At 44.3% G+C, this 24,647-nt stretch overlaps 2 protein-coding genes across 4 annotated transcripts in view; one reads left to right on the top strand and one right to left on the bottom strand.

The window, feature by feature from the left end:
* RIPOR2 (RHO family interacting cell polarization regulator 2) overlaps positions 1 to 24,647 on the top strand; it is a 164,954-nt gene that overhangs the window by 46,341 nt on the left and 93,966 nt on the right. The window contains exon 1 of one of the 3 annotated variants that reach the window (XM_050941800.1): positions 22,349 to 22,469. The exons of the other annotated variants lie outside the window; for them this stretch is intronic. Coding sequence (XP_050797757.1) covers positions 22,409 to 22,469 — 61 coding nt within the window. The 5' untranslated portion in view covers positions 22,349 to 22,408. Of the gene's footprint in view, positions 1 to 22,348; positions 22,470 to 24,647 lie in introns of those variants that run through there. 3 annotated transcript variants of the gene reach the window in all.
* Positions 15,168 to 16,877, bottom strand: LOC127045621 (zinc finger and SCAN domain-containing protein 29-like). Its single transcript, XM_050941880.1, has 2 exons — positions 16,340 to 16,877; positions 15,168 to 15,656 (listed from the first exon to the last, which is right to left on the bottom strand). Exons 1-2 carry the CDS (start codon positions 16,781 to 16,783, stop codon positions 15,645 to 15,647), a joined length of 456 nt encoding a protein of 151 aa, XP_050797837.1. The 5' UTR covers positions 16,784 to 16,877; the 3' UTR covers positions 15,168 to 15,644.

Raw genomic sequence — 24,647 nt, 5'->3', positions numbered from 1 at the left:
CTCCCACCAACAGCACAAGAAGAAGAACTCCACATGGACTCCTCCTGACAGTCTGGACCTCTACATTGAATGCTTCCGCCGACGTGCACAGGCAGAAATTGTGGAAAAACAACATCGCTTGCCTCATAACCTAAGTCACCCAGAACAAAATGCCATCCACAGCCTCAGAAACCACCCAGATATTATCATCAAAGAGGCTGATAAAGGAGGTGCTGTTGTCATCATGAACAGGTCTGACTACCAAAAGGAGGCTACCAGACAACTCTCCAACACCAAATTCTACAGGCCACTTCCCTCAGATCCCACTGAGGAATACACTAAGAAACTGCAACATATACTCAGGACACTCCCTATACTAACACCGGAACAAATCAACATACCCTTAGAGCCCCGACCAGCGTTATTCTATCTACTACCCAAGATCCACAAACCCGGAAATCCTAGACTCCCCATCATCTCAGGCATTGGCACTCTCACTGAAGGACTGTCTGGATATGTGGACTCTCTACTCAGACCAAAGGCCACCAGCACTCCCAGCTATCTCCGTGACACCACTGATTTCCTGAGGAAACTACAATGCATTGGTGACCTTCCAGAAAACACCATCCTAGCCACCATGGATGTAGAGGCTCTCTACACGAACATCCCACACACAGATGGAATACAAGCTGTCAGGAACAGTATCTCTGATGATGCTACAGCACAACTGGCTGCTGAGCTCTGTGCCTTTATCCTCATACACAACTATTTCAAATTTAATGACAATATATATCTCCAGATCAGTGGCACAGCTATGGGCACCCACATGGCCCCACAATATGCCAGTATTTTTATGGCCGACCTGGAACAACGCTTCCTCAGCTGTCGTCTACTCATGCCCCTTCTCTACCTGCGCTACATTGATGACATCTTCATCATCTGGACCCATGGGAAGGAGTCTCTGGAAAAATTCCACCACGATTTCAACAGCTTCCACCCCACCATCAACCTCAGCCTGGACCAATCTACATGGGAGGTCCACTTCCTAGACACCAGAGTGCAAATAAGTGATGGTCACATTAACACCACCCTATACCGAAAACCTACTGACCGCTTTGCCTACCTTCATGCCTCCAGCTTCCATCCTAGGCACATCACACGATCCATTGTATATAGCCAAGCACTGAGGTACAACTGCATCTCCTCTGAGCCCTCAGACAGAGACCAACACTTACAAAATCTCCACCAAGCATTCTCAAAACTGCAATACCCACACGAGGAAATAAGGAAACAGATCAACAGAGCCAGATGTGTACCCAGAAGCCTCCTACTGCAAGACAAACCCAAGAAAGAAACCTACAGGACTCCACTGGCCATCACATACAGTCCCCAGCTAAAACCTCTCCAACGCATCATCAGGGACCTACAACCCATCCTGGACAATGATCCCACACTTTCACAGGCCTTGGGTGGCAGGCTAGTCCTCGCCCACAGGCAACCTGCCAACCTGAAACATATTCTCACCAGTAACTGCACACCACACCATAGTAACTCTAACTCAGGAACCAATCCATGCAACAAACCTCGATGCCAACTCTGCCCACATATCTACACCAGCGACACCATCACAGGACCTAACCAGATCAGCCACATCATCACTGGTTCATTCACCTGCACGTCCACCAATGTAATATACGCCATCATATGCCAGCAATGCCCCTCTGCTATGTACATCGGCCAAACTGGACAGTCGCTACGGAAAAGGATAAACGGACACAAATCAGATATTAGGAATGGCAATATACAAAAACCTGTAGGAGAACACTTCAACCTCCCTGGCCACACTACAGCAGACCTTAAGGTGGCCATCCTGCAGCAAAAAAACTTCAGGACCAGACTTCAAAGAGAAACTGCTGAGCTTCAGTTCATCTGCAAATTTGACACCATCAGCTCAGGATTAAACAAAGACTGTGAATGGCTTGCCAATTACAGAACCAGTTTCTCCTCCCTTGGTTTTCACACCTCAACTGCTAGAACAGGGCCTCATCCTCCCTGGGTACATCTACACTACAGGATAAATTCGAATTAGCTAAAACCGATTTTATAAAACAGATATTATAAAGTCGATTGTGTGCGTCCACACTAGGCACATTAATTCGGTGGTGTGCGTCCGTGGTCCGAGGCTAGCGTCGATTTCTGGAGCGGTGCATTGTGGGTAGCTACTGTGAAAGAATGAGGCCAATAACGTCGATTTGCGTCCACACTAACCCTAAATCGATATAGTAATATCGATTTTAGCGTTACTACTCTTGTTTTGTAGGAGTACAGAAATCGATTTAAAGAGCCCTTTAAATCGATATAAATAGCAGTGTAGTGTGGACGGGTGCAGCGTTAAATCTATTTAACGCTGTTAAAATCGGTTTAACAGCGTAGTGTGGACCAGGCCCCTGATTGAACTACCTCATTATCTCTCGCTTGCCTGCATATATATACCTGCCCCTGGAAATTTCCACTACATGCATCTGACGAAGTGGGTATTCACCCACAAAAGCTCATGCTCCAAAACGTCTGTTAGTCTATAAGGTGCCACAGGACTCTTTGCTGCTTTTAGAGATCCAGACTAATACGGCCACACCTCTGATGCTTTAAAGGATGTAGGTTTCAGTTCAAGGATGTAGGTTTCAGTTCAAGGTTCAACCTCACCACAGAGTTTTCCCCAGAGCCTGACTGAGGGGTGTTTTCATCTTCTACCCCATGCATTCCTTATGCTGAGAGCCTCCCTCACCTTTCAGTTAGCCTAGGACAGTGGCTCTCAACCTTTCCAGACTACTGTACCACTTTCAGGAGTCTGATTTGTCTTGTGTACCCTCAAGTTTCACCTCACTTACAAACTATTTGCTTACACAATCGGACATAAAATACAAGTGTCGAAGCACACTGTTACTGAAAGATTGCTGACCTTCTCATTGTTACCATATAATTATAAAAATAAATCAATTGGGATATAAATATTGAACTAACATTTCAGTGCATAGTATATAAACAGGGCTGGCTCTAGGTTTTTTGTGTCCCAAGCAAAAAATGAACAAACAAAAAAACCTCCGAGAGCTCAACTGTCAAAGCGCAAAAAAAAAAAGTGTCCAGAAAGCTGCCTCTGAAATTGTGTCCCCCCAAGCACGTGCTTGGTTTGCTGCAGCCTAGAGCCGGTCCTGTATATAAAGCAGTATAGTATATAAAGCATTGTCTGTATGAAATTTAAGTTTGTACTGACTTCACTAGTGCTTTTTATGTGGTCTATTGTAAAACTAAGTAAATAGCTAGACGAGTTGATGTACCCCCTGGAAGACCTCTGTGTACCAAGGGATACATCTACCCCTGGTTGAGAACCACTGGCCTAGTATGATCATATGGCCAAAACAGCTCAATCACACAGGTGCAGCTCCCATTTCCTGCAAAAGGAGTTGTATAGTGTTAAATGAGAGCAGAATTTAATAAATAAACATTTTGAGCCAAATTCAGCCTGGCTGTAAGCAGCTGTAACTCTGTTGCTTAGTAAAGTGGCAAATACAAGTGACTAACTACAACTGCCTTAGAGCAAAAGATTGGAGAGGTCTGAATTTGGCCTTTCTGCTTGTATAAGCAGATAGCTGGTAACATGAAAATCAGCTGATTTTTGCTGATTTTTTTTTATAATGTCATGAGCAGCTGCTGATAACTCACCTAGACCTGGAACATCTTATTGTGTGTTTTGGGGAAGGGATGATGGGGATATGGAGGTATTTGCATTTCCTAACTTCCCCCCATTTGGGAAAGAGGGAGCATAGTGAGATTGCTCCCTGGCTTCTTTCTACCCTTTACTAAAATCTTGGAGAATTACCAGAAAGGTATTTAAAGTTTCCTCAGAATGGCATTTAGAATTTTCAGACAACCTCTGCCACGAGAGAGTCAGTCTACAAAAAAGCAGGTGATTTATGGACAGCTAACAAAACTGCTCCAGACAGAATTCTCTGTGGGGAAGGAGAACAGTTCAGAAACATCATGGTACAAATAAGTGACAGTCATGTTAACACCACTCTATACTGAAAACCCACCAACCACTGTGCCTACTTTCATGCCTCGAGCTTCCATCTCAGACACACCACATGATCCATCGTCTACAGCCAAGCGCTGAGGTACAACCTTATTTGCTCCAACACCTACAAGATCTTCACCAAGCATTCTCAAAACTATGATACCCACACAAGGAAATAAGGAAACAAATCAACAGAGCCAGATGTGTACCCAGAAGCCTTCTGCTGCAAGACAAGCCCAAGAAAGAAACCAACAGATCTCCACTGGTCATCACCTACAGTCCTCAGCTTAAACCTCTCCAACACATCATCAGTGATCTACAACCCATCCTGGACAATGATCCCTCGCTTTCACAGACCTTGAGAAGCAGGCCTGTTCTTGCCCACAGACAACGCACCAACCTGAAGCATATTCTCACCAGTAACCACACACCACACCATAATAACTCTAACTTAGGAACCAATCCATGCAACAAACGTCGATGCCAATTCTTCCCACATATCTACACCAGCGACACCATCACAGGACCTAACCAGATCGGCTACAATATCACCGGTTCATTCACCTGGATGTCCACCAATGTTATATATGCCATCATGTGCCAGCAATGCCCCTCTGCTATGTACATTGGGCAAACTGGACAGTCCCTGCGTAAAAGGATAAGTGGACACAAATCAGATATTCGGAATGGCAATATACAAAAACCTGTAGGAGAACACTTCAACCTCCCTGGACACACAATAGCAGATTTAAAGGCAGCAAAAAAACTTCAGGACCAGACTTCAAAGAGAAACCGCTGAGCTTCAGTTCATTTGCAAATTTGACATCATCAGCTCAGGACTAAACAAAGACTGTGAATGGCTAGCCAACTACAAAAGCAGTTTCTCCTCACTTGGTGTTCACACCTCAACTGCTAGAAGAGGGCCTCATCCTCCCCAATTGAACTAACCTCATTATCTCTAGACTCGTTCTTGCCTGCATATTTATACCAGCCTTTGGAAATTTCCATTACATGTGTCTGACGAAGTGGGTATTCACCCACAAAAGCTTATGCTCCAATACATCTGTTAGTCTATAAGGTGCCACAGGACTCTGTTGCTTAGTTCAGAAATTGTTTCTAATTAGTTCAGCCCACACTGTGAAATCCCAGCAGAGTGGACAAGTACTTGTATGTGTCAGTTTAGACATCCTCATCCTGTTTCTTGCACCCTTTCCAACCTGTTAATTGCTTGTAAAAATGTAGGCTGCGGGATCTCTTACTCAGGTTCTTCATACAGTATGCTGCTGATTAGCTGATTTGCATATTGCTAGCTGTTTTGGTGATGAGATGGTCAGCCACTGATAATTCAGATAGACCTGCAACATCTTATTTTGCATCTTTGGAGTGTGTGTGGGGGTGTGTGTGTGATGGGGATATGGAGGTGTCTGCATAATCTTATATTCAGGGACCGATTTAGTCTTGTGGGCATTGGGATCAAATGGAAGATTTTTCACCCCACACTCAATTGCTCTCTCCTTATTGGAGACTATAGTGATGCCTAACTGCATGCTTCTCTTATCAGTCAGTACTATAATGAGGTAAGGCACAGTAGAAAGCAGCAGTAGTTTCAGTAAATGGGCTGGGGTTGACTGGCCTGGACAAGCCTTTCCAAGAAAAATGAGGATGCATTGCAAGGAACAAAATTCAGTCTACACTCATTGCTAAGAGACATGGCAAAGACTCAAATTACTGCTGCATTCGTGTGGCAGCGACTCCCTCAGTTCAACATTAGGCCTTTCACTGCTTCAGTTTGCTTTTTTCCCAATCAAGATACCACACCACTAGTGCCTTTCAGGTTAAATGTCCCCTTCAGAGGTCTGGTTTATTCACATGAAAACAACACTCAAAAGCAAACCTTTCAGCCTTCTTCCCTGGGCTCAATTCATCCTTTCAATTCATAATAGGCTTTAGCATCCTTATAGCCCTCCTTCCAGGACTTCCCATTCCTTTTAGTCCTTCCAAGCTAAGCTTGCCCTCCTGCATTTCTCTCAGTTAATGCTTCTACTCTGCTGCACCTTGCAGCTCTCTTCCCAGGCCCTCTGCCTGGGAACGCTGACATTCCTTTCTAACGTGCTCTCTCCCAATCCTCAGCTAACCATATGCAGGCCTCTTAAGTCACATGGTCCCTTATCGTGTTGATGCAAGTTTGCAGCGCCATTAATCGTCCGTGACTCTGGGGAACGTGCAGGACATTGTGGATGGCTTTGCACAAATGGGGTTCCCTAACTGTGGAGGGGGGATAGATGGGACGCATATTCCTATTCTGGCACCACCCCACCTAGCATCCGAATACGTTAATCGGAAGGGGTATTTCTCTATGGTTCTCCAGGCGCTTGTGGATCACCGTGGGCGTTTCATTGACATTAACACAGGCTGGTCTGGAAAGGTGCATGATGCACGCATCTTTCGGAACATTGGCCTGTTCAGGAAGCTGCAGGCAGGGACTTTTTTCCCAGACCAGAAGATCACAGTAGGGGATGTTGAAATGCCCATTGTGATCCTTGGAGGCCCCCCTTACCCGTTAATGCCTTGGCTCATGAAACCATATACAAGGAAGCTTGACAGGAGCAAGGACCGGTTCAACTACAGACTGAGCCGGTGCCGAATGACTGTGGAGTGTGCTTTTGGCCGTTTAAAGGGGCGCTAGCGATCTCTGTATGGGAAGTTAGACTTGAGGGGAAAGCAGCATCCCCGCAATTATAGCCGCGTGCTGTACCCTCCATAATATTTGTGAAGGGAAGGGTGAAAGATTCAGTCAGGCATGGACCTCCAAGGTTCAATGCCTGAAGGCTGAATTTGCACAACCAGAGAGCAGGGCTACTAGAGAGGCCCAGCACAGGGCTTCAAGGATTAGGGATGTCTTGAGGGAGGAATTTGAGGCTGAAAACCAACAGTAATGTTTGGTGCCTTGCATGGGAGTGAAGTGCAGTGGTTACAATGTTAGTAGGAATCTGTTTTTCCTAAGCTGATTTGCAGTGCCTGTTTCTTTCCTGGGCTAAGGTATCTATGACTTTCTGCAATAACAAAGACTGTTTTCAAAGCCAAGAATTCATTTATTGAAAAGAAAATAACTTTATTGACAGACACACAACATTTTGGGAACCTAAAAAGGCAGGGGGGTGGGGTGGGGAACTGTACAGTAACAGGTTTGAATATGTCCTGTCTGGAGTGCTGTGCAATGACTGCTGCACTTCAGGATACCTATACTGCCTGGTGATGGGGGTTGAGTGCAGAGGGTAAGGGTTGTAGTTATCAGGGCTGGTTGGTGAACATACAGGTGTTGGAGGCAGCTGGTGGTGGTGGTAAGAACCTGGATGCTGGGGAAGGGGGTTTGTAGCTGACATTGGGGCACAAGGGAAAGAGCTTTGGGAAGGGGGTGGGAGGTTGGGCCGGCGCGGTAGTGCTCTGCCTGCATGGCTACGAGCGCCTGGATAGAGCCCGCTTGCTGTGCCAGGATGCTTATCAGCTGCTTTGTGCTTTTCTTCCTGGCCGCTGCGTTTTTCTGGCAGATCCTGCTTTTCCTTTCCCTCCAGTCCTGCACTTTTTGATTCTCTCTGGCAGAGTGATCCATAACTGCTTGCAGTAGGTCTTCTTTGCTTTTTCGTGGCTTCTTCCGGAGGTTTTGGAGTCTTTGAGCTGTTGATAACACGGGCAGTCGAGAACTCAAGGTTGCTTGTGGAAAGGCAAAAAAGGCAACACTTAACAGAGGCAGCATTGTTTATATCTGACAGTTATTCCCACACAGTGAAGGAGTAACATTCTTCAAAATAGCATAATTTTCCCATACCAAAGAGAGTGCACATAACCCACAGGAGCCCCGAAATGGTGAGTAAGGGGGACTGATTATTTCAGGGCTGTACTGTCCTCGGGGTTTCTGTGCATGGGGGAAAGCAAACAGCTGCAGGGGGCACCTACACTGAACACTATCCCAACATTTTCCACAGGAGTTGATCCTGGAAGATATCTCGCTGCTGCGGGTCACCTGGGAAGAGCGGGAGGGTCTTCTACAGCAATGCGGATTCCGCCCTGGCCCCTATGCAGCTTGCCTGTGTGCAGCAATGGTCCCCCACTCCTTGCTATTCCACATCTAGGTATGCATGCAGAAACCTCCCCCTCTGCCGAAAAATTTCCACCCTGAAAATAAAAGCCGCTTACTGGGAACCCGCTCCTCTGTTTGTCCTCCACCAAGTACCGGCTGCTGCGACTGGCTACCTTCCTTCTGACTTGAGAAGAGCTCCTGGCTGTATGTCTCCAGGGACTCCGGGGTGTCTCCCCCCACCCCAGTACCTTCACTCTTGGTTTCCTCCTCCCCCCTCTCCTTCTCCTCCTTCCCCGCTGCTCTGAAGTGTCCATCGTGGTCCTCGGATTGGTGGTGGGGTCACCCCCAAGTATCGCGTCCAGCTGTTTGTAAAAACGGCAGGTCGTGGGAGCAGCGCCGGAGCGGCGGTTTCCCTCGTGGGCTTTGCAATAGGCACTCCGCAGCTCCTTCACTTTAACCCTGCACTGCAGGGTGTCCCGGTCATGGCCCTTTCCAGCATGGCCCTTGATACCTGCCCAAAGGTATCGTAATTCCTATGGCTGGAGCGCAGCTGGGACTGCACAGCTTCCTCCCCCCAAACACTGATGAGGTTCAGCAACTCGCCATTGCTCCATGCTGGGGCTCGTCTGGCGTGTGGAGGCATGGTCACCTGGAAAGATTCACTGATTGCACTCCACACCTGGCTGAGCAAACAGGAAAGGGATTTTTAAAATTCCCAAGGCATTTAAAGGGTGGGTCACCTGAGGCCAGGGCAGCAGAGTTCAAACTGATGAGCAGAGTGGCTGAACAGGCATTCTGGGATACCTCCAAATACCTCTGGAGGCCAATAACAGCACTTTTGGTGGCCACACTGATGGAGCAGTGCTGCATCACCAGCACTGCAGTCATTATTCCCCAGGCCGAGGTGGAATACAGCCAGTGCTGTATCCAGGGAGATACAGCGCTGTATGTGCCTTGCAAGTGTCAACGGGGAGTGAGTTGCAGCGCTGTAAACCCACCACCAGCGCTGCAACTCTCCAGTATAGCCAAGCCCGCTGATAGATCTTTAAAATTTGTAGCCAAGACTGAGCTATTTTTGGCACAGCCTGACACGCTGACTGTCCCAGTGCTGCTACCGATATCACTACTGGGGTTTCTCTGCACAGGTGGGTCTCTGGTTTAGAAGAGAAACTTCAGGGAGATGCAGAAAAAAAAATAAAAATAAAAATGTCACATTTGGGGAAAATCCTTGTTATTTTTAACCATATATTTGGCTTTAGGCTCTCTCAAGCTAAGCAAGGTCAGCTTAGCTGGACCTGGAAAAGAGACCTGTAAGAAAAATCGAGATTGCTGCAGGGAGTAATTTTAAGTGATTCAATAGGTGGCAAGCTTTCTTCTGGGAAAAGTGGCTAGGAAAAGTGTGAATATGGTAGCAGGGAGCACTTGTGTTTTCTTGTAAAAACCAAGATCCTGACCACTTATGGTCAACGAAGAGCTACAAGTACTTTTTGGCAATAGTGGGAATGCTACCCAAAATGAAATTTGATCAGAACACTTGGATCAACACCAGTCTGTTTATTTGAGGAAAGCTGTTCTTGACTCCTTGACCTAAAAGGCTGTGTAGTATTGTTGTGTGCTGTGAAACTATTGATACACTTAGGTGGTTCTGGGAAAAGTGAGCCTACCATTTGTTCAACTCACAGTTAAAGTTTGTAAAACATTTGGAGATTTTTCTGGATGAAAGATGCTATTATATTATTGTCTGTCCATTGACTGCTTGTACTTCTTTGTGAGATTTTTTTTTTCTGTTTCCCATAAAACCTTTGCAGTTTATGTTTTAAAATCACTAGGCCAACACCCCTTCTCTTGCCAATTTTCCTTTGCATTTTAGTTATCACCCGTCAGCTAAAAATAAAATAAATAAAATGCATCAATGCAAATATCAGACTGTTTACACTTCTGCAAGCTGTGGTAATCACACCTTTTCTGAATCTTCCATTGCTTCACAACATTGCAAAATAAAGTTACATTGTTTAAAATCTATTTTTCTATGCTAGCCCACAGGAGTGACAGTGAAGCAATCCCTTCAGGAGAGATACTATGACCTTAGGGTACATCCAGTTCCTGCACGCGTTCCATAGCATTATATCAGGGGGAAGTCAAGCAGGGTGGGGATGCCTTGCGGTAAGGTTTCCTTTACCACAGGTTCCGTTCCCATGTGCCCTCTTATCCTTCTGGTTTCAGAAAAGAGAAGTAAACTCTGCTGTTGCAATTATTCAGAGAACTCACTCTATAGTGGCATCAAGTGTAGCAGAAAGTGGCAAATACAAGGACAATGGAATTTTTGTAAGGACTCTCAAAGCATTGCTGGAAACTGAAAATATAAATGTAATATTCCATATCATATAATACTTTATGCTTGAAAAAACCATTCACCATTCATATCGTATTTGAAAGAGCCATAGAAAGGGGCAGGAGAAGGTACAAGGAGGGGTAAATGGACAAGCGAAAACAATGGGGACAAGCAAGGGGATTACATGTACACTTCAGGATGAGATGGTTATCTGCTAGTATCACACCGCAGTGTGAAAAAGCTGAGAAGAGAAAGAAGCCTGAATGAACCCCCCAGATTTGAATATCCAGTACTTGAGAAAGTTTGGATCCTAATTCTAACTCTGCAGCTCAGAATCATCTCAAGGTGGGATTAAAAATCACAAAACTTAAACGTTTCCCTCTCTCTTTTTTAGGTCTGCCTACAAAACAGGTACAGGTTGAGCTTAATTTTGTGCTGGCTTCTGTCAGTGTAGATCAGGGGTAGGCAACCTATAGCACACATGCTGAAGGCAGCATACGAGCTGATTTTCAGTGGCACTCACACTGCCTGGGTCCTGGCCATTGGTCCGGGGGGGCTCTGCACTTTAATTTAATTTTAAATGAAGCTTCTTAAACATTTAAAAAACCTTATTTACTTTACATACAATAGTTTCATTATATATTATAGACTTATAGAAAGAGACCTTTTAGTAAGGCTGTTGACAAAGTCTCACATGACAGTCTTGTAAGCAAATTAGGGAAATGTATTCTATGTGACATTAGTATAAACTGGATGCAAAACTGGTTGAAAGACTGTACTCAGAATAGTTATCAATGGTTTGCTATCAAACTGGGAGGAGATATCTAGTGGATCCTGTGTGTAACAGTCCTGGGTCCAGTAGTAGTCAACATTTTTATGGATGACTTAGGTAACGGAATGGAGGTTATGCTTACAAAATTTGTGGATGACACCAAGCTGGGAAGGGTTGCTAGCACTTTGGAGGACAGGATTAGAATTCAAAACAACTTTGACAAATTGGAGAATTGGTGCAAATCAAACAAGATGAAACTTAGTAAAGACAAGCACAAAGTACTACACTTAAGAGAAAAATCAACTGCACAACTACAAAATGGGGAATAACTGGCTAGGCAGGGGGGTCTAGGGGATACAAATTGCATATGAGTCAGCAATAGGATGCAGTTGTAAAAAAAAAGGCTGATATCATTTTGTCCAAAGAAATGGACAAATTGGAGAGAGTCCAGAGGACAGCAACAAAAATGATAAAAAGTTTTGAAAACCTGATATCTGAAGAAAGGTTGGGGGGGCGGGGACCCAAAACCTGGACATGTTGGGAATTGGTCCTGCTTTGAGCAGGGGGTCAGACTAGATGACCTCCTGAGGTCCCTTCCAACCATGATATTCTATGATTCTAAAAATGTTAAAATGTATTACTGGGACGCGAAACCTTAAATCAGAGTGAACAAATGAAGACTCGGCACACCACTTCTGAAAGGTTGCTGACCCCTGGTATAGACCCTAGAAAGTCTGATGGGGAGGAGTTGCAGTGCATGAAAGTGTCTGCATCTTTCTATCCGCCAATGGGTTTGTATGGGCCAGCCTAGCTCAGAGTTCACAGCTCTGGCCAAAGAAGGACTTGGAGAAATGAACACTCCCCTCGGTAGCTTCTGCTAGCAGGACTTCTGTGAAGCCTCAGCCAGAAAATGAAGCTACCTCCCCTGACCTCCAGCACCTGAGGAAAACCGTAGAGTGTGGCAGTAGCAAAATTGTCCAACTAGGACATAGGGGGTCAAGGGGACTCAGGAAGGGATAGTTTACATCTTCCATGCAGCTTCACTGAATCTGTCCCATTATTTACAAAATACATATAAACATTTCATGTAAGTTTTTATATATTTCACTCCTTAAAAGTATAACCTTCAGATACATAAAACTCTGACTGGCAAGTTTCTGCACCAAAAGTTATACTACTTTCATTAAAGCGCGTTCATTAAAAGCGCTGTTGCATGTCCAAACTGTCTTCCACTGGTGCCATTGTTACACTTATAAGAAGCACACAGGCGAAGGCAAAAACATTGCATTTATTGAAAATACAAGTTAGCATACGCTTTTTAGTCTCTCTCACACACACACACACACACACACACACACACACACACACACACACACACACACACACACACACACACACACACACAGTCCTGCCAGTTGCTGTTTATAGTTACCAGTCTGTTGTAGCTCGAGTCTATCTAATGCCCAGTTAGACAGAACATGAGTGAGAACCTGGGCTCTTGTTGGTCACGATCCTGTGCTCCGAGGCTTTGCAGGACTGAACCATGGCAAAACATACCAGCTTTATAGTTGTAAATTCCCATTTAAGTCCATGCATTTTGCAATGTCATCTTGTAATCATTAGTTCTTCAGTGGTGTTATCATTTGATGGTTATTGTCAGGCTTCTCATCGTTATCTTCTATTAGTTGTCTCACCTTCGGGGGTGCCTGCCTCACCCCTGAGGTCGTCAATGCTGCTAACATGTTTAGCATTGGATATAATGGATGTTTTCTGCTTGTCTCCATTTTTTCCACACCTGATCTTTTCCTGATGCATGCATTCCTCATTCACACAATCTCTTACAGAAACCTTCAAAGGTATACAGACAGCATTTTATATTCAACAGAATACATTGTAAATCAAGCCCTGCTAAATCTTATAACTAAAACAATTCACACTGGGGCTTCAAGCCCTCAACGTTCCTTTAATCTCCTTAACATAGACTCAGACAAGATCCTGTCTCTTACTTACTAAAACCTTAAAATAAAGAAATATATATTTAAACAGAGTGCCTAATTTGTAATACATATAGGAAACCATAGTAGACATTATAACTTATCCTAAAACAAAAGGGTGACCATAATCAGTCATAAGGATTGTTCTGGTCTGTCATTCCTTTCTGCTATTCAAAAAGGGTGGCTGGCAGGATGATTTCAAATCATACATTAATTCTCATAATACAATTATAAAATCCTGCTCCTACACCATAGCATGTCCACCTTGCGATGCTTGCATTGCCAATGAGAGCAGTGCACTATGGGTAGCTATCCCACATTGCAGCTCTCCCTCTTCTACTGCTAGGTCTTGTGGGAAGGCGGAGGGGATCATGGTGCATTATGGGTCTGGGCTCAATGCCCCATGATGCACTGCTTTCCGTCCCAGCATTCAATGTGCTTCCATCTTCAGTTCGCAGCATTTTTCAGCATCCCATAGTGCTTTCCCCGCCACATCTATCTGCAGGAATGGACCCCGCACTGCTCTGCTAGCTCTCACTAGCACAGCATGAGTGGCAGTGGAGTTATTCTAAACATTACAAAGGCAACGGCAGTCACAGTTGCCTGACATGGTGTCCAAGGTGGACAGCAACAACAGTAGATTGCTTTTGGCATTCACAGAGGAGCTGAATGCTGTGGAACAGCGATTTAGGGCTCAGGAAACTAGCACAGAGTGCTGGGATTGGATAGTTATGCAAGTCTGGGATGATGCATAGTGGCTGCAGAACTTTCAGATGTGGAAAGCCACCTTCATAGAACTGTGTGCTGAGCTTGCCCCAGCCTTACAGTGCAAGGACTCCTGAATGAGAGCTGCCCTCTCGGTGGAGAAGTGCATGGCAATTGCCGTGTGGAAGCTGGCAACTCCGGACTGCTACCGGTCGGTCATGAACCAGTTTGGAGTGGGAAAGTCAAGCATTGGTGCTGTGTTAACACAAGCGTGCAAGGCCATTAATCACATCCTGCTGCGAAAGACTGTGACTCTTGGCAACGTGCGTGACATTGTGGATGGTTTTGCAGACATGGGTTTCCCTAACTGTGGTGGGGCGATAGATGGGACACATATTCCAATTCTGGCACTGAACTACCTTGCAACCAATTACATCAATCAGAAGGAGTACTTCTCTATGGTTTTGCAGGCACTTGTGGATCACCATAGGCAATTCCCTGACATTAACGTGGGGTGGTCTGGAAAAGTGCATGACATACGTATCTTAAAGAACAATGGTCTGTACAGAAAGCTGCAAGCAGGGACTTTTTTCCAGACCAGAAGATCACCATAGGGAAAGTAGAAATGCCCATAGTCATCCTGGGAGACCCATTGTCCCCCTTAATGCCATGGCTCATGAAGCCATACACGGGAAACCTAGATAGCAGTAAGGAGCGGTTCAACAACAGGCTGAGTAGGTGCAGAATGACCACTGAATGTGCATTTGGCTATTTAAAGGCGCACTGGCTATGCCTATATGACAGGCTAGACTTGAGCAAGAAAAATATTCCAACAGTAATAACGGCGTGTTGTACACTGCATAATATTTGTGAAGGGAAGAGTGAACGGTTTTCTCAGGGGTGGATTGCTGAGGCAGACTGCCTGGCTGCTGATTTTGAGCAGCCAGATACCAGGCCTAGTAGGGGGCGCAACGTGGGGCAGTATGAATCAGGGATGCCTGGAAACAACACTTCCAACAAGAAAATCAGTAATGGTTGTTGCTATGCTTGGGACTGTAATGATTATTTAAACTTGGAAGCCTATGAAGCAACTGTGATTGTTAAGGCCTAGGATTCAATGCAAGGGACTAATAAAAGTGTTGATTTGCATGGTGCCATGAGGTATCATCCCTTGTGGGAAAATAAAAAGAGAGTATTAATACAAACACTGCTTTTATTGACAGAAGAACCACACAGACACATACAGCCATCTACACAGTTGCGGGAAAGAGGGTGGGATTCGGAAGGAGGATGATTTTCATAGTTGAGTATAGGTCCAGCTTTCATTGGAACAACTGTCTGCGGGGGTGGAGTATAGAGGAAAGTGCAAAGTGCCAGAAAGTGGAAAGGAATGCACAGGGGGAGTTTGGGGAGTGCATGGGAAAGAGTTTACAATGCTGTGAAGGAGAGGACGGACACGCATCTGCTTAGTCTGCAATGTTATGAGAGTCTGGAGCATGTCGGTTTGACAATCCATAACTTTAAATCAGCCTCTCTGTGGCATCCCTGTTGTAAGTATCCTTCTCTTTCCTGCTTTTCACTGTCCCTCCATTTCTTGTGTTCAGTGTTTTCAGCCTCTGACTGTTGCAGCATGATCTGGAACATATCTTCCTTGGTCCGTCTCAGCCAGTTTCCTGTCTTGCACAGATGCTCTGCTGCTGTAGGGCTGTTTCTCATGGTGAAATCTGGAAACACATTGTTCACAATAAACAGTAGAGCTATTTTCAGTAGAGCATTGAAGCAGTAACATTAACACACTGCTGGTAACATACTTATCACTTTCTCAGTGACCCTAGGCAAGCACATATGGGGCAGAAGACCCCAAGTATGGTGAGTGAACTCTGGGGCAAGGGCATTTTTATTGCACTGAAGCAATCTGAAAAGGTTGCAGGTCACTTAAGGTGTGGCAACACTCTAAACTATATCACCATTTTCCACAGGCGGTGGTCACTATGAAAGATATCTCAGTAAGGGTAAACAGGGAAGCAAAGGTGCATCTGCTACACACTTGCGACTTCCGCCCCGGTCCCTACGTTGCTTGCCTGTGTGCAGCTTTGGTCCCTGCCCAAGTGATTGCAGAGTGGCGTGGGAAAGTGTCTTTCAATAGGGGAAGGAACAAGGCAGCTCTGCCAAGGAACCTCTGGCACAGGATTTTTGAGTCCCTCAAGGAAAGTTTCCTAGAGGTCTCTGTGGAAAATTCCCATGAAATCTCAGAGTGCATAAACTCCTTGTTCTGCCTAGCTGTGTGGGGAAATGCCCAGCACATACAAGCAAAGCCAGCCTTCCACATGTCTCTGCCCTCAATCCACTTCAGAACTTCACAAAGCAAAACCACCTCCAGGGGTCTGCTCTCCTGCTTCTGTCTCACCTGAGAGCGACTGCAGAGACTGGCTAGACACTTCTGGAGTACAGAACTGCTCCAACTGGACTCATCATGGGGTTCCCCATCTTCAGACTCCACCTCTTCATCAGTGACTTCCTCCTCTGGGTTAGATACACTTTCCACCAGCTCCAGACCCACTGAAATATCCATGGTGCTTTTTGCAGTGGATGTAAGGTCACCAGCTAGGATACCATCCAACTCCTTATAAAAATGGCAGGTCTGGGGTACAGCACCAGAGCAACAGTTTTCCTCCCCTGCCTTGTGGTACACTTTCCTGAGCTCCTTTACTTTTGCTCGGCACTGCAGCCTGACCCAGTCATATCCCTTTTCCTGTAAGCTGCATGCAATCTGGCCATAGGTATCAAAATTCTTATGGCTTGTGTGCAGCTGGGACTGTTCATAGCTCTGGCACCTCTGGGCTTGCTGCATCAATTATGAATGTAAAAAAATTGCTTGGGTCCTGGCACCTCTTTCATTATAAATTAAGCAAGGAACACAGACCACTCCTCCCATCAGGCACTGCAGCACCATAGGGAGATACAATTTAACATGGACTGATTAGAAATGAAAGGTTTTGACATTTCCAAATTAATTTCATGAAACTTCTTGCTCCCCATGAAAAGTTTTGATATTGCTACTTTTCATCACAATTTGAGATAAGAACAAATGTCAAAATATCAATGTGTACTCAGCTCTGCTATTCAGTACTAATTAGCTAATAGTCAATACTGAATGTTGGTTTAGTCAAAGTGAACAATTACAAAATATTTCTTCCTCACATTTTCCCTAGCTTGGCAAGTGGCTTCTCTGAAAGAGGCTGGAACTTCCCCAACAAGACCAGGCTCACAGCTGGAGAGCCCAGTCCTCCATCACTGGAGTCAGGTGGCCTTGTCTACACTGGGAAAACACGTCAGAAAAACGTTAACTAACATCATACTAAACTTGATTTTTTTTTCCTGGGTGGAATCTGATTAACTATGATAAGCTGAGACATATTTAAACACAACTGGGCCCCATCTGCATGAGATGCTGTCATTTCTAACATCATGTTTGCCCTAGCACCCTTTCTAACATGGTGCATCTTTCCAGTGCATTCATAGCAAATGGGAGGTTTCCCATTGACTTCAATTAGAGCAGGATCAAGTTCTTAGAGGTTTTCTGGATCTGAGAGTTCTAACTGCTGATATGACACTCAAAATATTGGTCACACAGGAGTTTTGAATTACATACTGAAATGAATGCTCACTTGTGGCTATATTAGACTATCTCACAGAGGTATCTTTTTCAATAGGTTGCAGAAGAAATGAGAACAAAAGCTAACAGAGTTAAGGTTGCTAAAGGAGAGCTTTTCTATACACTGCTTTCTATTACTTCTCTGATCCACGCTCCCCACCCTTGTTTTTAACACTTCGCTGGTCACCCTTCACTTTTTGTTTACAGGCTGTTTGAGGATGGGCGGTAACTTTCTGTGATAACAGGCATCAGATGTGGTTATGTCGAAGAAAAATGAGTCTTTCAGTAATTGCTGGCAGGAAGGGAGTGCACTGAGTTAACCAACAGGTGACAAGAAAAGTAACAAAGTTTGTAAACGTATCAAAGAGAAAGATATAAAATGCTTCTTGAGTAGGGAGGGAACGAGAAAAGTTGCTACTTCAAAAGGAAAGGAGGGGGAAGCTGTTTTAGCTTAGATGCTGAGATCAGAAAAAAAGCAAATAAATTGGTCTGCAAAAATCCCAAATACAAAACAGCCAAAGAAGGGGGCAGGGAGAACAGGAGATAGAGCAGAACCACTGCAGTGTAGATCATTTTCACACATTAAAGCATTTCATCTTGAATAAAGAGGTCTGATTTTTCCTTTTGAGACAGGTTTCTGTGAGAAACTTCACAAGCCAATGATGATATTGTACATGATCCTGTCATTTAGGGGAAGACAGTGTGGGAAATGAGAACAAATCAAAAAGACTTTTCTTCGTGTGTTTGAAGTGGAAGTTGAGTCATTATCATTCATTACCAGGCTAGTTAGTGCTCATTCGGGTGACAGTTATTTTCTGGAAAGAAAACAGCTTTTGATGCCTTTTAATTCCTGAAAATAAAAGAAAAAAGGGCTGTCGACGTAACAGGCATCCGGATGGGGTGACTGAAAACCGTGCACAAAGAAATAACTTTCAATTCTAGGGGAAATGAAGTACAAAAGGAAAGGGTTACAATAACCAGGACAGTTTTCCTTGTTCCTTAGTGTTTCAGAAACTTTGTTAAATGGCTAAAACTTTCTATGCTGAATTTACAAATGAGACACAGACAGGGCAGTACACAGAAGTTAGCATCTTTTTATAGGGTATTTTCCCCTGTTATTTCCTTTCGGGGAGCTGTGTATTTTGAATTATTCTGTGTTCTCATGTATGACGTCACTAATCTTGCGTTGGTTTTTTTTAATCAATCAAACACGGAAACCTGAGTATAAAAGTGCAAGACTTTTTTACCCTACATTAGTCCTTATAGGTTGAAGTCCTGGCCTCATTAAATTCAATGGGGCCCCCAGGGGTATGTCTACACTGCAACTGGGACCGAATCTCCCAGCCCGGCGACACAGATGCCTGCTGGCAGCACTTGAGTGAGCTTTCTAAAACTAGTAGTATGGAAGTTGCAGCTCAGGCAGTGACTCGAGCTAGCTGCCCGAGTCCAAGCCTGTGCCGGACTCCCTGGGTCTGAAGCTGGGTGGCTAGTCCAAGCCACCTCCCATTCCGCAACATCTACACTGCTCTTTTTAGTGTGCCAGCTCCAGCTAAGCTAGCACTAATCTGTCTACCCGGGCTAGGAGGCACATTCCCAGCTGCAGTGTAGACATACCCCTAGTGTTAAAGGGAAATGATAAGGCAAGAGTTGCCTTAGCTGGTGGATTTTAATTCTCAAATCCAGATGTGGTTCTGGGAGTCCTGCCACAGAACTTCTGTTTTTAAACAAATAGATGCAATCCAGGAAGCATTTTAATTTATAGAAATAAATGTGCACCATTCCCTTCTGCTCTCCCCATTTCTGTTTCTCCTTCACTTCTTCACCCTTTGTTTTTTTCCTCTCCTTCCACCAATCATGGTAGCTCAGCTGATTTGATCCTCCTATCACTCCTACTACTTCCTGAACATAATCTGTTCTTCTGGAGGCAGCATTTAGAAGTGCTGTGGATTTTCTCCTGCTAATCCTTTCTCTTGGCGGTAGCTTCTCTTTCCACAGAACTGATTTCTTCCCTCTGCAGCTCCACTCCATGTCACTTTTCCTATTCTCACATCTCTCTGCTGCTGATATTGTGCTGATTTATTTTCTTGTTCCTCCCAATCCCACCCTCCGTTGCTCTTCTACTTGTCTTCCCACAATATTGCCTCCTTCCTTCGTCTGTGTATTATTTGTATTCCAGTGGTACCTAGAGGTGCCAGCTGAGATCAGAGATCAAGCCCTATTGTGCTAGACATTGTAGAAATACATAATAAAAGACAGTCCCTGCCCTGAAGAAATTATAACATCAGGGCCTGTCTGCACAGGGCGTTTAGTCCAGACTAATTTGAGTTAGTGCAGATTGAAAATGCCGGTGAAACAAATCCTTAAATCCCTAAACTTCTTACTTGCTGTGAATTTTAGAGTCTTCTTTACAATGTGTACTAAATTTGATGCAAATTGAGTTAGTGCAGATTGCGGTTCACATAGAGACACTGCTGCTGCTCATTACTTTGGTAGTCCTCCAATGGTTACCCCACAGTGCTTTGTGGGCATCCATGAGTGACCTGTGTGCCCTCCCCTGCTTTGAGGTCAAGTTGACCAGATGTCCCCTCCCCCATTTAAAAACTGGCACAGGGCCAAGATCGGCCCATTTGCTGCTGGATTCCAAAGTATCAGCACCGCAATATTACTACTCCAGATTTCTCACAACATGCATTGAGCAGCCTCTTGGAGCCATGGTGAGATCTTTGGTCTCCTCACCATGTGGGAGACGTGACAATGCAGGCAGCTCTTGTGGTCAACCACTGCAATAAAAAATATACTGTTCAAGGAGATCTCAAAGTAGATGGCCAGAACGGATCATAACTGGGGTGCCTATCAATGCAATATAAAGAACAGACAGCTAAGAAAAATATTCAGAGCAACCTGCAATGACCTGTCCATTTTATGAAGAGCTGGATGGGATTTTTTACCTAATACCCTTATGGAGACTTGAGCCCCTGATGGTGAGCAAGAGTCACTGGAAGATGAGGAGGACAGTGAAAGATCTCATCAAAACCCAGGACCTAGAGGTGGCTGTAGAGGAAGCCAACCTGATTCCCAGCCTGCAACATAGGAGGTAGATCCTGCCAAGAGGTTCTTAGAAAATAAGTATGCATCTTCTGTCAGTGCAATTTATTATTATGCTACATTGCTGTGCTAACTTCCATTCTCGGTGCCCAAGGGTTGCTACCACTTTGGGCAGATGTGAGCAAAGAGCTCTGTTTCATGTTTTTACAATCACTATGAGCAAAATTTATAATTTTTTTTCAAGCTTTATTTTTGTCTGAGATGTACTGGCATAACTTGTGCAATTGAAACCATTGAAAAGTCACATAAAACCTGCAGTGCATGCATGGTACGCTGAAGAATTTATTTTCACAGAAATATAAAAGCACAATCACAAGACAAAATAAAGAGTGCAATAACATGCCACTTCTACCATGCGTAAAAGCAACAATGTGCTTTAAAATAGGCAATAATAATCACTACTGCATTCATATTTGCTCATAACTCACCTACTGGATGGTGAAGTGAATGAATTGCTGTTTAGTGTTTTTGTCATTAAAGGGTATGGCAGAATGGTATAGCCACTATACTAGCAAGATGAAAGTCAGTTGGCATCATTGTCCTTGAAAGAATAATAAGTCCTAATAGCAATAAATAAATAAATAAATAAATAAAAGTGGGAGATTACTTCTCTAAGTCTGCAGTCCTGAAAACTGAGCCATGAATAATTGTACTCATGTGAGTAGTCCCACTGAAGTCAGCAGGACTATTCAAGTATATACACTTAAGCAGGAGTTTTCTTCTATCAGGCAGAAACTTACAAGGCAAGAGGATAGTCAGTCAGTCAGGCATAGGATTCTCACAGACTCCAGGAGTAAATCTACTAGCTTCAATAATTCCAATATGAGAGAAGTGACATGTGGCAGATATAAAAATCAGAAAAATCGTCAGGTTTGGGTTTTACAATGAAATATTTCTGATATTCAACTCTAAATGAGATTTGACTTTCGGCTTTATCGGTGTTCTAGTTTTGTACCCCCTGCTCAGAGCATTAAGTTGGTTAGTATCTTAGGATGGTGATGCACCACAAGTGGTGACTCAGGGCAGCTTAATTATGAGGACAGTATGTCCCCACGGTACAGCCACCGATGCATTCTTGTTAATGAGACGGTGACTACAGCTGAGTTCAGTGTTAACTATATCTATTCAGCAGGTACTAATTTTCAAATGCAAGGAAAAACTGTTATCGGTCTTAATATGCTAATTTTAAAAGTGTCCACTGAACACATGACACTCATAAAGCCTGGTGGTATTCTCTAGTTGAATTGTCCCCGTAGTGAAATTGAATTTATCTATAGAAAGATGAATGCAAATTACTCCCTGATTCTGTCATGGCCACCAACAAACATTCACATTCATATGCAAAAACACCCCCACACTCATCTTTTAAATTACATGCATGCTGGACAATGTTGCTTTAGAATAGTATTCACTGCAATCAGGCTATGAATGCAGTCTGCATTCTGATCTGAGTCTGTTCTGTCTGCATCTCCCCTCTAGGTTTCTTCTCTCTCAGCTAAAAGAAACACCCCACCTCAAACCCAATCTCAAAGGCTGTGGCTAAAAACAAGAAGCCTTATTCATGTGAATGAGGCTGTTTTTGTAAGTGCAAATACGGAAGCTGCCACCACCAAAATGTTTAGGAAACTGGTGAAAGGAAATAGCCCTCTTGTAGCCTAGAAACTAATTCAAGCATTCAGCTCTGTAGCAGCTACCTCTGGCTGAGCTGTGGCCACGATGCAGCACCTAGAGGAAGATCTGACTATTCTTGGAGAAGCAGATGATATCTTCTGTGAAGGTAAAGAACCTTTTATTAAGCAGATCTTTTTAATACACAGACTGAAAACAGGTTTGTACTTAGCTTGTATTCAGTTTCTTTGGTAGAAGTTGAAGTTCTCCACTGGCTCAGGACAGCCACTAGGGCTCACAGTGATAGGGTTGAAAAAGACTTGCTTTCTCTCAGTAAAATAATGGGAACAAAAGCTTTCTGGGTGCAAGATAGTGAGTGAGATTCATATTAACTAGGCAGACAGGTTACACAGCGAGGGTGTTAGCTCAAAAGGGAAAGCAAAGGCGGAGCTACATACAAAAGAGCATCCTTTGATCTAAAAAGTTACACTTTGCAAAGTAAGCTAATACAAAAGGGCCTGTGTTCAGTGATTGACACTGGGCCTGATTCATCATGGCCATAAGGCTTGTGCTGTCACTGGCACCAGTGCAAAAGGCTACTAAATGAGAATGGAAATGTTTTATGTCCACTTCGCACTCACTCTCCATTGCTGTAAAGGATTATACCAGGTGGAGGCCAATGAGAATCAGGTCCACAGTCTTTCTCTCTTCTCCCACCACTCCCCACTGGCTTAGACACAAAGGACTTGATCCCGCAAGCCCTCCCTGCACACAACTCCTATTGTCTTCCATTGGAGTTCAACTAGGGTGACCAGACAGCAAGTGTGAAAAATCAGGACAGGTGCTGGGGGGCAATAGAAACCTGTATAAGAAAAAGACCCAAAAATCAGGACTGTCCCTATAAAATCGGGACATCTGGTCACCCTAAGTTCAACGCACAGGGGGTTTGCAGGATTGGTCTCAAAGATTGGTAATCTTTAAACTCAGCTGCAACATAGTTTCAGCAAACTCAGTTTAAACAGAGTTTGGCTGGTCACTTGGGATGGGGCCAAACCAAGTTATTGTAGCCTGAGTAAAGACTAGACCAGAGAAAAGAACACACTTTAAAATCCCGGCTTCAGTGATGTGCTGCCAATATCTGAATAGGTTTCCCACAAATATCCTCCCACCCTTACACTGTGATGTATCCCTATGCCAGACGTGCAATGCATTTGCAGAGGCAGGCTGAGAGGTCAGAGCATTACTCCTGTGTTTTCATTTATACACAAGTACTTTCTCCTAATCATAGCCCAGGAGGGAGGCAATGCCACCCGGCAAACCAACTTACACTTAGCTGGAAATGTTTATGCTTTGTACCTGAAAACTATACTGAGTATACAATAATGTAACGCAAAGTTCAGTTTGTGCAGTTTGGAAGGAATATAAATCCTCCTGCTTCAGGGCTTAAACGAACCTCTAACTATTGGGGTTCTGGAGGAAGGTTTCCCCTGGGGGCAGCCTATCCCATCATTACCTACTGTAGGGTTTCTTGTAATTCCTCTCAAGCAGCTGGTAGTGTCAGTGTCAGGCTACATCACTGGTATGATTCAACAGGATTCCTCTGGGTACAGTCTTCAAAGGTGCTTAAGATCCATTTGAAGTCAATGGGATTTAGGCTCCATAGCCACTTAAATGCTTGGGAAATTTTTGTCTCATGTTCCTAATTTGAAATGTGGGGGGCAAAAGTGAACTTTTTTTTTTAAATACCTGCATTTGATATAATGTAATCCAGTCCAAAGACAAACACACAGCATTCATGCAATCCTTGTGGACACCATGGCTAAATCATCTCTGGCAGGAATGACTTCTCAGTAGCCAGCGAAAGACTGGTTACTGGGAGCCAGGGGAATCATCCTAACTAACCTTACCTTTAGTTTAGTGGAAGACTTAACCAGAGGCCCAGAAGAGCCCCCAAAAGTCTTCCCAGCATATCACTGGATAGTTGTAATGTGATCTGACCCTCAGCCACCTTGGTGGCTAGATGGTATTAGGAACAGGTTCCCATAGTTGGGGGGGTTAAAGGCCCATCTAGATGAGGCCCTTCTCTGTGTTTTTCCCTCTGTCCTATTTCCTTTTTTTTTTTTTTTGAGTGAAACACAGTATGTTGCTTTTATTTTCGAAAGCACTTGTTAATGCCATTCATGGCCTCAGTGAGGGCCCAGTACACTCCTATAGAGTGGGCCATGCCAGCCAGTGAGGAGCCATCTTCTGAGTCTCAGAGCATTTCCTGAGCCACCTCCACTTGCATGGAAAAGAGAGACTCAAAAGATTAGTGTTACCAGAGGTTAAAAGAGGCCAGAATGGAAAC

The sequence above is a fragment of the Gopherus flavomarginatus genome, chromosome 2, assembly GCF_025201925.1.
Source record: "Gopherus flavomarginatus isolate rGopFla2 chromosome 2, rGopFla2.mat.asm, whole genome shotgun sequence".
In the NCBI taxonomy this organism is placed as follows: Eukaryota; Metazoa; Chordata; order Testudines; family Testudinidae; genus Gopherus; species Gopherus flavomarginatus.
The sequence above is the reverse complement of the archived record's forward strand: the minus strand, read 5'-3'. Positions and strand labels throughout refer to the sequence as shown.